The following is a 14,041-nucleotide window of genomic DNA, read 5'->3' as shown; positions in this document are numbered from 1 at the left end:
TTTTTTTTTTTGGAGAGTCTCACTCTGTCACCCAGGCTGGAATGCAGTGGCACGATCTCGGCTCACTGCAACCTCCGCCTCCCGGGTTCAAGTGATTCTCCTGCCTTCGCCTCCTGAATAGCTGGGATTACAGGCATGCGCCACCACACCTGGCTAATTTTTTGTATTTTTAGTAGAGACGGGGTTTCACCGTGTTAGCCAGGATGGTCTCGATCTCCTGACCTCGTGTTCCACCCGCCTCAGCCTCCCAAAGTGCTGAGATTACAGGCATGAGCCACTGCGCCCAGCCTAATTTTTGTATTTTTAGTACAGATGGGGTTTCACCATGTTGGCCAGGCTGGTCTCGAGCTCCTGACCTCAGACGATCCACATGCCTTGGCCTCCCACAGTGCTGGAATTACAGGCATGAGCCACCGCACTGGGTCCAGAGCTTTTCAGCATGTAGTCTCATTTGCTTATTTTTGCTATTGTTGCCTGTGCTTTTGGTGTCTTATCCAAAAAATCACTGTCAAATCTAATGTTGTGTAATACTTCCCCTATATTTTCTTCTAGGAGTTTTAAGGTTTCAGGTCTTATATTTAGGTCTTTAATCAATTTTGAGTTTATTTTTGTGTGTGCTATAAGATAAGGGTCCAATTCCATTCTTTGGCATGTGAATATTCAGTTTTCCCAACACCATTTATTGAAAAGACTATCCTTTTCCTAGGGTGTCTCCTTGGTGCCCTTGTTGAAACTTAATTGACTGTACAGGCTTGGGTTTATTTCTGGGCTCTGTATTCTCCCCTTCCCCTTCTAACTTCTTAGACATTGGGTATCTTTGGGAACTTCTTAGACACTGGGTATCATTGGGTTTCCAGCTTGCCATCTCTCCTTCATAGGTTTTCTCTGAATGGGGAGAGCTCATGTAACACAATGGAAGTCTGGTTATCAGTCTGATACAGTTAGTACAGGACAGCATATTCTACCAAGGTATGGTTCACATTGTTTTGCCGTGACTTACAAGGGGGTGTTCTAAGTACAACCATAGATTACCTCCAAACTCCCCAGCCCTTGCATCCTAAGCCCAACATCCAGGACCGCACGTTTGGCTCAGTTCTGGTGGCTGAATGTGGAACCTTAGGTCCAAAATCTGAAATAATTAACTCCAAAATGTAACCTGAATATAACAGGCACCACGCACAAACAAGCGAGCTATCATCTAACTCGAAAAGCCTCACCACACACTGAGACTTCCTAAAACTCCACTTGACTCATTCTCTCCCCAACCCCACACCACAGTCACTGCTCCAGTCTTTCTCACTCTTTCCTAGGCTCTCCTTCCTTTCTTCTTTTCTTGTCCCTCTTTTCTCTTGCCTCCCAGAAGATTCAGATTCTGCACTTTCCAACTGTGTGACCTTGAAAAAGTTGCTCAACCCCTGTGTCCCTACCTGCAAAACAGAGGCGATAACAGGACAGACCCCACAGGTTTGTTGTAGGACGAAACGAGATCATGTGCATAAGGCACCTAGAGCTGCCCCTAACATCTAGTAAGTGCTCCATAAACATCATCAATTCTTCATACACATGGATGTTTTGTGTACCTTCTTTCACATTTCTGAAATTTAAGGTCGTGGAACTGAAATATCACGTGTGAACTGGGCTTTCGGGGGGTAGATTACAGAGTGGGCTGAAGGCAGAAAGGGGTTGGGGTGGGAAGGGAGCTTTGGTCTCCTCTGGGGGACTTTCATTCATGCCCCAACTGGGAAAAGACCCCAAGCCCAACAGTGTCCCTTCCTGCTTCCTCCCTCATATCACCTCCCGCCCCCCCGAAACCTGCACCATGCCCACCCCAGCCCAGCCCACCCAGGCCCCAACTCTGTGGGCAGCAAACATTAAAAAAGCTCTTTATTTCAGTGATGGCGCATCACTCCTTCCCCCTTCCCTCCACTCAGGGCGGAGGCTCTGGGGAACAGGGCGGAGCACAGAGCTCTGGGTAGGGAGGACAGCAGGTGTAGGAGGAGGCAGCAAGAAGGAGGGAGCACTAGAAGAACATTTCCTCATCCAGCTTCTGCCTTCCAATTTTCTGACAATGGCCAAAGGCAATGGCAGACCATTTCTCACTCTTCCAATATACACAAGTCAGGTTCTGCAGGCAGGGACAATGTCTATATTGGCCAAAGAATACCTGGGAAAGACAGGACTTTGACCTTGACCTTGCGGGCAGCTCGTCCCTGAGCCCCCAAGCCCAGCCCAGCCCAGCTCCAGGGCTTCCCTGCTTGCCCACAGCCAGGAGCCAGGGATAAAGGATAACTTGACAGCTGCTCAGAGTGGCACCTCTGGCTGCCTTCTCCAGGCTGGCTCCTGGATTGCTCAGTGCCCTCCCAGCTCCAGCCCTTGTAACCCTGCCTGTCACTGATCCATCTGCCTGTCCTAAGTCCATGGACACACCATTGTAAGGCCTCCATGTCTTGTCTTTAAATCCTTCTATGGGCAAATCCACTCCCTCCCCTACACACCCAGCTCAGAGGCTGCCTCTGCCCATCCTCCACTAGGAACACCCGGGGCCACAGCAGAACTCCTGTACTGGATGAAGACGGGGCTCTGGGGCAGAGGCCAGACCTAGCTGTGCCCATTTACTGTACTACTTTCGGCATTTGCTGAGAGGACCCCTGGAGAATGAGAACCCACATTAGGGAGTGAAGCATCGCCTCCCCGCCCCCAACCAGGATTCCAAGATCCTAGGGTGGGCTGCCATTTTGGTTCCGTCCACAGGCTCCCCCAGAAGGCTTGGAGGTGCAGTCCCACGGGGGAATTCCAGGCTCCGGGACATTTCCGCCCACCTACCCTTCTTTCCTCCCCAGGAATCTGGCCCGCCCCGTCTCCCCCTTCCCCTGAATCCCCTTTGGCTCCCCCCAGGCGCCGATACCCACCAGCGTTTGACACAGGCTGCCCTCGGACCCCTTCTCCGCGCAGTGCGACTCGCAGATGTCTGGAGCCCGTCGGCAGCACCCAGTCTGGCAGTCCTGGTTCCGGATGCAAACCTCCTTGAGGCCCTGCAGGGAGGGACACGGCCCCGCCAAGCTCCACCGCCCGCCTTCCGCCCTTGCCGCCCGGGGCTTTCTCCCTACGGGGCTCTCCCCAGACTGTGTTCCCACCATCATCTCTGGCTCCTGCCAGGCAGGGCGGTCTCTACGTGGGGGCCAGGGTAAGTCTGTACAGATGGAGGGTGCCTGGAGGGGACTGAACGGTTTTTAAAAGGTTTACTCTTGGTGCCCTCAACACAGGTTGCTTCTCATACACACCAGGGTGGTCTAGACTTCCCTGTCTCTCTCTTGCACTTCATTCTGCTGCAGTCTTCTCTCCCGAAAACTCATACTTACCCTTTCACCGGTGGCTGATGGTCACCTACATTCCCCCCACCCACTCCCCCCCGCCACACACATCAATGACCTCCACCCAGTATTGGGGCTTAGGACAGTAATTAACATTATTGATCACAGCCACCCATCATCTCTGACAATTTCAGTAGTCATTCAACAGGCAAATACTGAGCACCTACTGTGTGCCAGGCACTGTTCCAGGCACTGGGAATACAGCTGGGAACAACAGAAACAGAAATCCCTGTCCACCTGCAGCTGACATTCCGGAGCAGCACTGTCCAACAGAGCTTTCTGCAGTGATGAAAATGTGCTTTTTCTGCTCAGTCCAATAGCCACTAGCCACTGCTGAGCACTTGAAATATGGTAGTGCAACTGAGGAGCTGAATTTAAAACTTTTTTCTTTCTTTTCTTCTTTTTTATTTTTTTTCTTTTGAGATGTAGTCTCGCTCCCATCGCGCAGGCTGAAGTGCAGTGGCGCGATCTTGGCTCACTGCAACATCCACCTCCTGGGTTCAAGCAATTCTCCTTCCTCAGCCTCCCGAGTAGCTGCGATTACAGCCGTGCGCCACCATGCCCAGCTAATTTTTATATTTTTAGTAGAGACAGGGTTTCACCATGGGCCAGGCTGGTCTCAAACTCCTGACCTCAGGTGATCCACCTGCCTCAGCCTCCCAAAGTGCTAGTAGGATTACAGCTGTGAGCCACCGCGCCCAGCCCTCTTTCTTTCCTTTCCTTTTTTTTTTTGGACAAGGTCTCACTCTGTCACCGAGGCTGGAGTGCAGTGGTGCAATTATGGCTCACTGTAGCCTCAGCCTCTGGGTTCAAGCAATCCTCCTGCCTCAGCCTCCCACATAACTGGGACCACAGGCATACACCACCATGCCCAGCTAATTTTTCTATTTTTGTAGAGATGTTACAGGTAGTTAGACAGGCATGAGCGGGGTAGGAGAGGGCTCTCCCCCTCCCACCAGGAATGTCAGGTGATGGTTCAACAGTTATCACATTGCCTCTCCAAAAATGACAATTTGGCAGCTAGGCTCCAGGGAGAGACAATCTAATGGTCCATAGCTGTTAACATTAAAGTGTTCACTTGGCCGGGCGCGGTGGCTCAAGCCTGTAATCCCAGCACTTTGGGAGGCCGAGACGGGCGGATCACGAGGTCAGGAGATCGAGACCATCCTGGCTAACATGGTGAAACCCCGTCTCTACTAAAAAATACAAAAAAAAACTAGCCGGGCGAGGTGGCGGGCGCCTGTAGTCCCAGCTACTCGGGAGGCTGAGGCAGGAGAATGGCGTAAACTCGGGAGGCGGAGCTTGCAGTGAGCTGAGATCCGGCCACTGCACTCCAGCCTGGGAGACAGAGCGAAACTCCGCCTCAAAAAAAAAAAAAAAAAAAAAAAAAAAAAAAAAGTGTTCACTGAATGCAGGGGCCAGAGAGAAGCAAAAAGGGCTTCCAGTAAAATCTCAGGTGTTGGGTGAGTGAGCCCGGGAACGCACATTAAGAGAAAAAATGGAGGAGTATGAATTTCCGTGGGCGCACTCCACTGGAAAAGGGAAGAAAGTCTCAGACGGGCATGCGTACAACTTCCTAAACACACTGCGTGTGCTCACTACCCAAGGGTAAGGAGGACACTGCACATGTGGTCAGCTCACCCTAAGGGAAGAATCAGGGGAGAGAGGCACGCGACGCTGGAGGTGGCCAAGGTTAAACACTGCACTTGTCCTTCAAGTTGCACACTTGGGACTCTTCCAAGTGTACTTTCCATTCTTTCCTGCTCTAAAGCTTTTTAATAAACTTCCACTCATGCTCTGAAACCTGCCTCAGTCTCTTTGTCTGCTTTATGCCCCTCAGTCAAATTCTTTCTTCTGAGGAGGCAAGAATTGAGGTTGCTGCAAATGCATGCAGATTCATTGCCAATAACTCAGATACCTTCCACCAGTAAGAGACAGGAGTCTCGCTTTGTTGCCCAGATTGGTCTTGAACCCCTGGGCTCAAACAATCCTCCCACCTTGGCCTCCCAAAATGTTGGGATTACAGCCATGAACCACCACACCTGGCCTGAATTTTAAATTTTGTTGAATTTTCATAAATTTAAATCTAAGTAACTATATGTGGCTAGTGTAAACCAAAAATAAAATTTGAAGCCTCCCACCACCACCAATCCACAGCTATCTCAATGGACTCCCTCCTTGGCCAGAGCACTCTAAAATTTAACCTGAAAGACTGGTTCAGGCCATGACGGGAAGTGGGGGCTGGACATGCCTCATTAATACCCCATTCAGCATTACCATTAACAAAGACCTTAAGTCTGATCAGAAACATGTACAATCTATTTTCTAGGAAGCCTGTTCCTGGAGGCTTCATCTGCATGATAAAACTTTGGTCTCCACAAGCCCTTATCTTAACCCAGACATTCCCTTCTGCTGATAATAGCTCTTTCAACCAATTGCCAATCAGAATATGTTTAAATCTACCTATGACCTGGAATGGAAGTCACGCCCACTTCAAGTTGTCCCGCCCTTCCACATTGAACAAATGTAAACCTTACATGTACTGATTGATGTACTATGTCTCCCTAATGTGTACAAAAGCAAGCTGTACCCCAAAAAACAAAACAAAACAAAACAAAAAAAAGCAAGGTGCACCCCGGCCACCTGAGGCTGTATCACGGGTGTGTCCCTAACCTTGGCAAAATAAACTTTCTAAATTGACCGAGACCTGTCTCAGATATTTTGGGTTCACACTAGTAACTGCACTATTGGACAAGTAAAGCTCTAAAGAGGGAAGACAGGGAAGAGATACATAAGTGAAATGATAGGGTGTCACAGATAAAACGTTGAGCAAAATAAGTCAGATTTTTTTTTTTTTGGAGATAGAGTCTCGCCCTATCGCCCAGGCTGGAGTGCTGTGGCGCAATCTCAGCTCACTGCAAGCTGTGCCTCCCGGGTTCATGCCATTCTCCTGCCTCAGCCTCCTAAGTAGCTGGGATTACAGGTGCCCACCACCATGCCCAGATAATTTTTTTGTATTTTTATTAGAGACGGGGTTTCACTGTGTTAGCCAGGATGGTCTCGATCTCCCGACCTTGTGATCCGCCCACCTCGGCCTAAGTGCTGGAATTACAGGCACGAGTCACCGCACCCTGCACACCCCCGCCTTTTTTTTTTTTTTTTTTTTTTTTTTTTGAGACAAAGTCTCACTCTACTGCCCAGGCTGGAGTGCAATGGCACGATCTTGGCTCGCTGCAACCTCCGCCTCCCGGGTTCAAGCAATTCTCCTGCCTCAGCCTCCCAAGTAGCTGGGATTACAGGCATGTGCCACCATGCCAAGCTAATTTTGTATTTTTGGTAGAGATGGGGTTTCACCATGTTGGTCAGGCTGGTCTCGAACTCTTGACCTCAGGTGATCCACCTGCCTCGGCCTTCCAAAGTGCTAGGATTACAGGCTTGAGCCACTGTGCCTGACCCAGATTTTTTTTTTTTCTAAGTACATACTGTGTGATTTTATCATACAAAGTTCAAAATCAGTCTATAATAATGGAAGTCGCTGGGCACGGTGTAATCATGCCTGTAATCTCAGCACTTTGGAAGGCTGAGGTGGGTGGATCACGAGGTCAGGAGATCGAGACTATCCTAGCTAACGCGGAGAAACCCTGTCTCTACTAAAAATCCAAAAAATTAGCCAGGCGTAGTGGTGGACGCCTATAGTCCCAGCTACTCAGGAGACTGAGGCAGAAGGATGGTGTGAACCTGGGAGGCGGAGCTTGCAGTGAGCCGAGATTGCGCCATTGCACTCCAGCCTGGGCGACAGAGCGAGACTCCATCTCAAAAATAATAATAGTAATAATAATAATAATAATAATAGAAGTCAGGAGACAGTTGCCTTTGGTTCTATTGACTAGGGGAGAGTGAGCCTTTTGGGGTGCTGAAAATGTCCTATATCTTGTTCTGATGGCAGTGATGAGGGGGTCTGCATAGATTCAAATCCATTGATTTCTATGTAAACTCAAGATTTGGGCACCTAGTTAGGTGTAATTTTTACCATATATGTTATATATATAAAGCAAGTAATATTTATATTATATATGTATAATCCTATTATGTGTGATTACGTGCTATAAAGAAAATAAAGCAGGAATGGAGGATTGGCTATAGCCGCCTCCCGGCCCCCCTGCTTCCACCCTTGCCAGTGACCTCCCCCAGGTGCCCCCTCACCATCCCCATTCTCGCTTCCACCTCCCCAACCTCCTCAAGTCAGTTCTTCCCAGAACAGCTAGAGGAGTCTTTTTCAAAAGATAATTTCCACAATGTCATTCTCTGGATTCAAAGCCATCACTGGGGCTCTGAATCCACACCTGGCCTGACCCCAGGGCATCTGTGCTTGCTGGCCCTCTGCCCAGAGCACCCTGTCCTGCACTCTTTGCCCGGCTGTCTCCCGCTCCTGCCTCGGGCTGAAGACTTCCTGGACACCAGCAGAGCAGTCCCCATCACCTGGTTGTACTTTGGTCACAACACTTATGACTCTCTGAAATCATCTTATTTATATGTTTTAAAAATAATTTATCTCGCCCTGCTAGCACCTCAGCTCTAGGACACAGATCTTCTGCTCTCATATTCACTGCTGTATTTCTTAGCCCCTTGGACTAAAGTCCTTACACATTGCAGGTGCTTTGTAATGTGTAAGGACTTTAGCAGGTGCTGAATGAATAACTGTTGAATAAATGAGAATATTGTAACTCTGTTCCATTTATCTCTCTGATATCTCCCATGATTTCCACTCTCTCCCACTCCTCTTTGCTATTCCTTGAATATGTCAGCACATTTCCACCCCCAGACCTTTGTCCTGGCTGTTCCCTCCATCTGGAACGCTCTTCTCCCAGAGACCTGCCTGCTTTGCCCATTAGGAAGGACTTCCCTCCCTGTAGGCCTTTGCTAAAATTTCCCATTCTTAGTAAGCTCTTCCCTGAGCACCCCATTTAAAACTGCAAACGCTGGCCGGGTGCTGTGGCTCATGCCTGTAATCCCAGCACTTTGGGAGGCCAAGGCAGGTGGATTGCTTGAGGTCAGGAGTTCAAGACTAGCCTGACCAATACGGTGAAACCCTGTCTCTACTAAAAATACAAAAAAAAAAACCAAAATTAGCTGGGCATGGTGGTGGGTGACTGCAATCCCGGCTACTTGGGAGGCCGAGGCAGGGGAATCGTTTGAACTCAGGAGGCGGAGGTTGCAGTGAGCTGGGATTGCCCCACTGCACTCCAGTCTGGGTGACAAAGCAAGACTCCATCTCAAAAAAAAACAAACCAACCAACAAACAAAAAACCCTGCAAACCCTTCTCATACCACCACGTCCCTAGCCCGTTTCTTATTTTCACTTTCCTTGCTTATCACCTGAGATAGATGCCATTATTAACAGCATCTATTGTAAGGTTTTACTTCTTTGCCTCACACACTACAGTGACTGCTCCACAAGGGCAAGGATTTTTATCTTTCTTGCTCACAGACCTATCACTAAATGTAGAAAAATAATTTACATATAGCAGGTACTCAATAAAAATGTGTTGCATGAGTGAATACCTGTCTCCCTCACCACATGTGTGCGTGGGCAGGGGGGCTCTCTCACTTTCACCTCTGTGGCAGCAGCACCTGGCACTGCCCTGGCACAGCTCCCAGGACCAGGGTGTCTTCTCTTTCCTCCGAGACATCCTCCACCCAGCACTCCCTGCTGCCCCCACTTCTGGCCTTCTCCCACACCAGCCTCCATGCCCACTCACTTCCCCAAATAGTACAGGCCTTAGGACAGTGGAGGAGGAGGTGACTGCACTCTCCAGCTTTCTTACCAAAAGGTTGTATTTTGTTGGAGAAAGCCCCTGGTGAGGAGGAAGAGAAAGGAGAATAGAAGGAACAGCAGCAGTAGCCATTGGGGTAGCATCATGGCCCACAAGTGGTGGCGGCTTTTCTAAGGTCCAGCAAAATATCCTGCACACCAACCATGTGGGTGTGCTCTCAGCTGTGGGAACACCAGGTAAAACCAGCACCCAACCCTGTCAGAATTTTCCCATCCTGCACAAAACTCAGGCCAGGCCAATCAGCAAATTCCACCACAGTGATTAGTTCAGGCAGACTAAGCCAATCCAATCAGAACCGATCTCAGGATGTTTGCTGAGAATTGTGGAACGGAGATGTTTTCTTTCTCTGAAAGGCACAATATTGATGTACATGGTGGATTTGTGGTTAAGAGCCTGGCCTCTGGGGCAGGATTGTCTGGGTTCAAGTCTCAGTTCCAACCCTTACTCTAGGAGCCTCAATACCCTGTTTGTAAAATAGGGATAATTATAACACCTACTATAGCCCTGTTGTGACAGAAAGATGAGTCAATACAGTTAAGAAAGCACTTTGGGCCAGGCGCAGTGGCTCATGCTTGTAATCCCAGCACTCTGGGAGGCTGAGGCAGGAGGATCACTTGAACCGAGGAGTTCAAGACCAGCCAGGGCAATATACTGAGGCCCTGTCTCTATTAAAAAGAAAGAAAGAAAGAAATTGGCCGGGCATGGTGGCACACACCTGTAGTCCCGGTTACTTGGGAGGCTGACGTGGGAGGATCTTTTGACCCCAGGGGGTTGAGGCTGCAGTATGCTGCGATTGAGCCACTGCACTCCAGCCTGGGTGCTGTCTTAAATTTTTAAATTAAATGAAAAAGAAAGCACCTCGCACAGTGTCTGGAACACAGGAAATGCTCAATAAATCCTACTTGTTATTAGGTGACACCTGGAATGTCTGTGAGTACTGAGAAGGAATTCAGCCTGAGAGCTGCTGGCTCTGGCCCCACCTGAGGGCTGCCCAACCTCTGGACTTCCACTTCTGATCACCAGGAAATCCCCTCCTCACCTAGACCAATTTGGGTTGGTTTTTAAGATACTTGCAGCAGAAACAGGCCTCACTGCTACTGCAATTATATGACCTAGGGCAAGTCATGTCGCTTCTCTGGGCCTCAGTTTCTTTGTCCATGCAGTGGAACTGACAATACCTGAGACAGCGGAGGCATCGATGCACCAGGTCCCTTTCCCACCACAGGTATTTTTGCATTTATACTTTGCACATTCTCACCAACTCTCTAATGACCTCTACCCTTTTGTGCCCCCCAACCCGCCCCGTGAAATATTCAGATACCTCCACCTAGTCTCTACCTACCACACACCCCTTGATAGGCACCCCAACGTACACTCTACAGGCATATTCCTCAATCCCAACTCTCCCACACAGCCCTCCAGCCCTCCAACCAGAGAATCGGCCCTTTCCCAGACCCAGCCCCTGCTCCACCACACCCTCCCTGCGACATTCCCTTCCTAGAGTTCTACCCTGAGCTCCGGACAGAGCCAAATCCCATGAGAAGCTCATTCATGCCTCCAGTCTCCCCTTTTGCCTGCCCCCTAGACTGGTGCAATCCCCACCAGGTCGCCTCGCCCAGAAAGTACAGACAGAGGCCAGGCCAGGAAGTGACTTTAATGTCTCAGGAGCTGGATTTGGTGCAAGTTGGTGGCACCCAGGGCCTCTGGCCCCAAGGAAGCAGTGATCAGTCTGCATCTTCCTCTAAATCATATGGCACCGGCTGGCACACATCAAGTCCTTGGATATGCATGTCAAGCCCACCCGGCAAGGGCAGATGATGTTGGTAGCTCCCTTGGTCTGCAGGGAGTGGGTATGAGAATTGGGAGTCACCAGAATGCAGGAAGGATGGGGACTTAAACTTCTTAGGGACCAGAACCAAGAGTACCAGGGGTGGAGTAAGACAGACCTAGGCTGTCTCTACAGCTTGTAACTGCATGACCTTCAGCAAGTCAATGAAGTTTCCTCATCTGTCAAATGGGGACAGTAATAGTAACCCATCTCATAGGGTTGTTGTGAGGACTAAATGAGATAGAGCAGATCAAGTGGTGATAATAAAAAGACCCTTTAGGCCGGGAGCGGTGGCTCACCCCTGTAATCCCAGCGCTTTGGGAGGCCGAGGCGGGTGGATCACCTGAGGTCAGGAGTTTGAGATCAGCCTGGCCAACATGGTCATGTACTAATAATACAAAAATTAGCTGGGCATGGTGGCGCATGCCTGTAATCCCAGCTACTCCAGAGGCTGAGGTAGAGAAATTGCTTGAACCCAGGAGACGGAGGTTGCAGTGGGCCAAGATCACGCCATTGTACTCCAGCCTGGGCAACCAGAGCAAAACTCTGTCTCAAAAAAATTAAAAAACCCTCTAGCCACTTCAGCTGTACGGTCAGGCCATGGTAGGGGCCCTGCTGCTTCCTTAGGGCATTGTCAACTCCCCACACAGGGACATAGAGGCTGAGCCCACTCATCCTAGAAAGGTTTGGGCCCAGGGCCAGGTGAACAGGAACAGGGCATACTGAGCATTCTTCTCCCTGCATTCCTAAAAATGAGTGACAACCATGCTGGTCTGCACGCTGTCCTTCCCAGGACCACATAATCTTCCCAACAGCCTGTGGGGTAGGTACTTTAGCCTCTCCTTGTAGATGAGGAAACTAAGGCTCAGAAAGCCATGATGACCTGCTTGAGGTCACAAAGATAGGGTGTGGAAAAAGTCAGGATTTAAACTCAGGTCCAACTCCAAAGCTGTGGTCCTGCCACTACAGCGCCATGCTCCTCTCAAGAAATCATGTCACTGTGGCAGGGAGATAGGGACTAGTAAGGGGAAGGTCATTTCCTACTTACCCTGCCTCAGTGATATGAGAGAAGAGATATTCATTCATTCAACAAGCATTTATTGGCTGGGCACAGTGGCTTATGCCTATATTCCCAGCACCTTGGGAGGCCCAGGCAGGTGGATTACCTGAGGTCAGGAGTTCGAGACTGGCTTGGCCAACATGGCAAAACCCCATCTCTACCAAAAATACAAAAATTAGCCAGGCATAGTGGTGCATCCCTGTAATCCCAGCTACTCAGGAGGCTGAGGCACAAGAATTGCTTGAACCCAGGAGGCAGAGGTTGCAGTGAGCCAAGATCATGCCATTGCACTCCAGCCTGGGTGACAGAGCGAGACTCCATCTCAAAATAAACAAACAAAAATAAGCATTTATTGAGCACCTACTATGTGCAGACACTAAGCTGGAGGTAGGTGCTTCATAGATGAATATGATGCAATCCCTGCCCTTGAAGAGTTCTAATCACTGGGAGAGGCAGAGAAAATACATGGCTAGTTAGGGAGATACATGTCTGACCCCAGGGTACAGGAGCTCCAAGGAGGGAAGGCTTCTCAGAGGAGGTGGCTGGAGTTGTTCTGTACCATGAGTAGGAGTTTGCCAAGTGGAGAAGAGGAAGGGCACCCCAGACAGAGGTGAAAAAACAGGTGGGGCCAGGTGTGTGTTTTTTTTTTTTTTTTTTTTTTTTAACCTCCTCTGCCCGCTTCTCTACTTGCCAGAAGTTGCCCTATCCTAGGGCCTCACCTGGGGCAAGCAGATCATGGTTATTCTGGCCCTGGGGGCACAGAAGGCTCCACCGGATTCCAAGTCCATGAGGCAGCAGTCACTGTAGCACTCAGAGTGGTGGAAGCACCTGTCTGTGATTTTCTGTGGGGACAGGCAGGATGTCTGCCAGGCTGGGGACAATCCCTGAGTTGTGTGGGAGGGTAGGAGAGGGTTCCCACCATTGCCAAAGAGCCCAGGGGTCCAGGAGAAGTTATGAGGTTGTCGCCCCCTGGGGGTACTGGTCCCCCCCAGCCCTACCCCGGCCCCTCAGCAGGACCCGGGGGAGCAGACGAGAGGAGGAGAGGGGGGTTAGCACTTTTCCTTCGGCCTCTCCTTTCCTGGACCGCCCTCACCTCCATGAGTCCCATAGGGTGTGTCCCATTTTGCGGGGCGGGCTTGGGGGGTGAGAATGAGGGGACTGCAGGCTCGAAAAAGAGGGAGAGAAAGAGAAGAGGGGAGAGCCCTCGTGCCTGGAAGAATCACTAGACAGTGAGGCGAGGCGGAGAAAGAGGGGGAGAAACCAGAGCAGGCAGGGAGGGTTTGGCTGTGAGCACTTTGGGGAGGCAAGTGAGCCCAGGACTGAGGCCATCGGAAGAGGCACGGGCGGGGGGAGGTGGGGGGAGCGAGGGTGCTGGTCATAGGCCAATTTCTCTCCCCTCGAGGCCGCCAGGGGAGAGTGAAGCGGCTTTTGAAGTCCGTCTGAGGATGCCCCAAGCTGCCCGCCTAGGTGTGGTTCCGGACCCACCTCTCCCTTTCAGGCTGCCCGGCGCCTTCGGGCCCCACTGCCCCTGCGGCGGGGCCACCCTCCCCTGCGGTCGCGGCGGGCTGGGCGCGTTCCCTGCCTCACCTTTTTATATTGCGGAAGCGCGCTCCAGAGGGGCATCACCGCCCCCGCCAGGATCCCCGCCACGAGCGCCAGGGCTGCGGCCATGGGCCTGGACGGCAGAGCAGCGGCGGAGCTCGGAGGGGCAGCGAGATAAACCCTCTTCGCCGGCCACGTGACCCGGCGCCCCAGGCCGCCCCCGCGGAGGAGGGGCGTGGAGGGCGCGGACGCCTGCGGAAGGGAAGGAGGGAGGAACCGCGCTGAGGCTCTCACGGCTGGGATTCTAGACTGTAGGGGCCTCCATACGTGTTACTTCCAAGTAGGAGCTTGAAACTGTAAGATAAAACTATGTTTTTATTGTATTTATTTATTTTACGGACGGAGT

At 50.8% G+C, this 14,041-nt stretch overlaps 2 protein-coding genes across 2 annotated transcripts; both read right to left on the bottom strand.

The window, feature by feature from the left end:
• Positions 1-1,981: 1,981 nt before the first annotated feature.
• CLPSL1 (colipase like 1) lies at positions 1,982-9,291 on the bottom strand. The gene is given in 4 exon segments (XM_050787881.1): positions 1,982-2,164; positions 2,910-3,032; positions 9,197-9,222; positions 9,225-9,291. Coding segments are annotated over 4 exon segments (360 nt in total). The 3' UTR covers positions 1,982-2,020.
• A 1,555-nt stretch (positions 9,292-10,846) lies between these two features.
• Positions 10,847-13,785, bottom strand: CLPSL2 (colipase like 2). Its single transcript, XM_050787883.1, has 3 exons — positions 13,681-13,785; positions 12,813-12,935; positions 10,847-11,042 (listed from the first exon to the last, which is right to left on the bottom strand). Exons 1-3 carry the CDS (start codon positions 13,762-13,764, stop codon positions 10,947-10,949), a joined length of 303 nt encoding a protein of 100 aa, XP_050643840.1. The 5' UTR covers positions 13,765-13,785; the 3' UTR covers positions 10,847-10,946.
• Positions 13,786-14,041: the final 256 nt, after the last annotated feature.

Source organism: Macaca thibetana, chromosome 4 (assembly GCF_024542745.1).
Source record: "Macaca thibetana thibetana isolate TM-01 chromosome 4, ASM2454274v1, whole genome shotgun sequence".
Classification (NCBI taxonomy): Eukaryota; Metazoa; Chordata; class Mammalia; order Primates; family Cercopithecidae; genus Macaca; species Macaca thibetana.
Note: the sequence above shows the minus strand (reverse complement) of the source record. Positions and strands in the feature narration are given on the sequence as shown.

Coding starts and splice junctions, on each gene's coding strand:
- CLPSL2 (XM_050787883.1), bottom strand. CDS start 13,764: ATGGCCGCAGCCCTGGCGCTCGTGGCGGGGATCCTGGCGGGGGCGGTG. Junction 12,936..13,680: donor CGCTTCCGCAATATAAAAAG/GTGAGGCAGGGA, acceptor CTGTCCCCACAG/AAAATCACAGACAGGTGCTT. Junction 11,043..12,812: donor CCATGATCTGCTTGCCCCAG/GTGAGGCCCTAG, acceptor CACTCCCTGCAG/ACCAAGGGAGCTACCAACAT.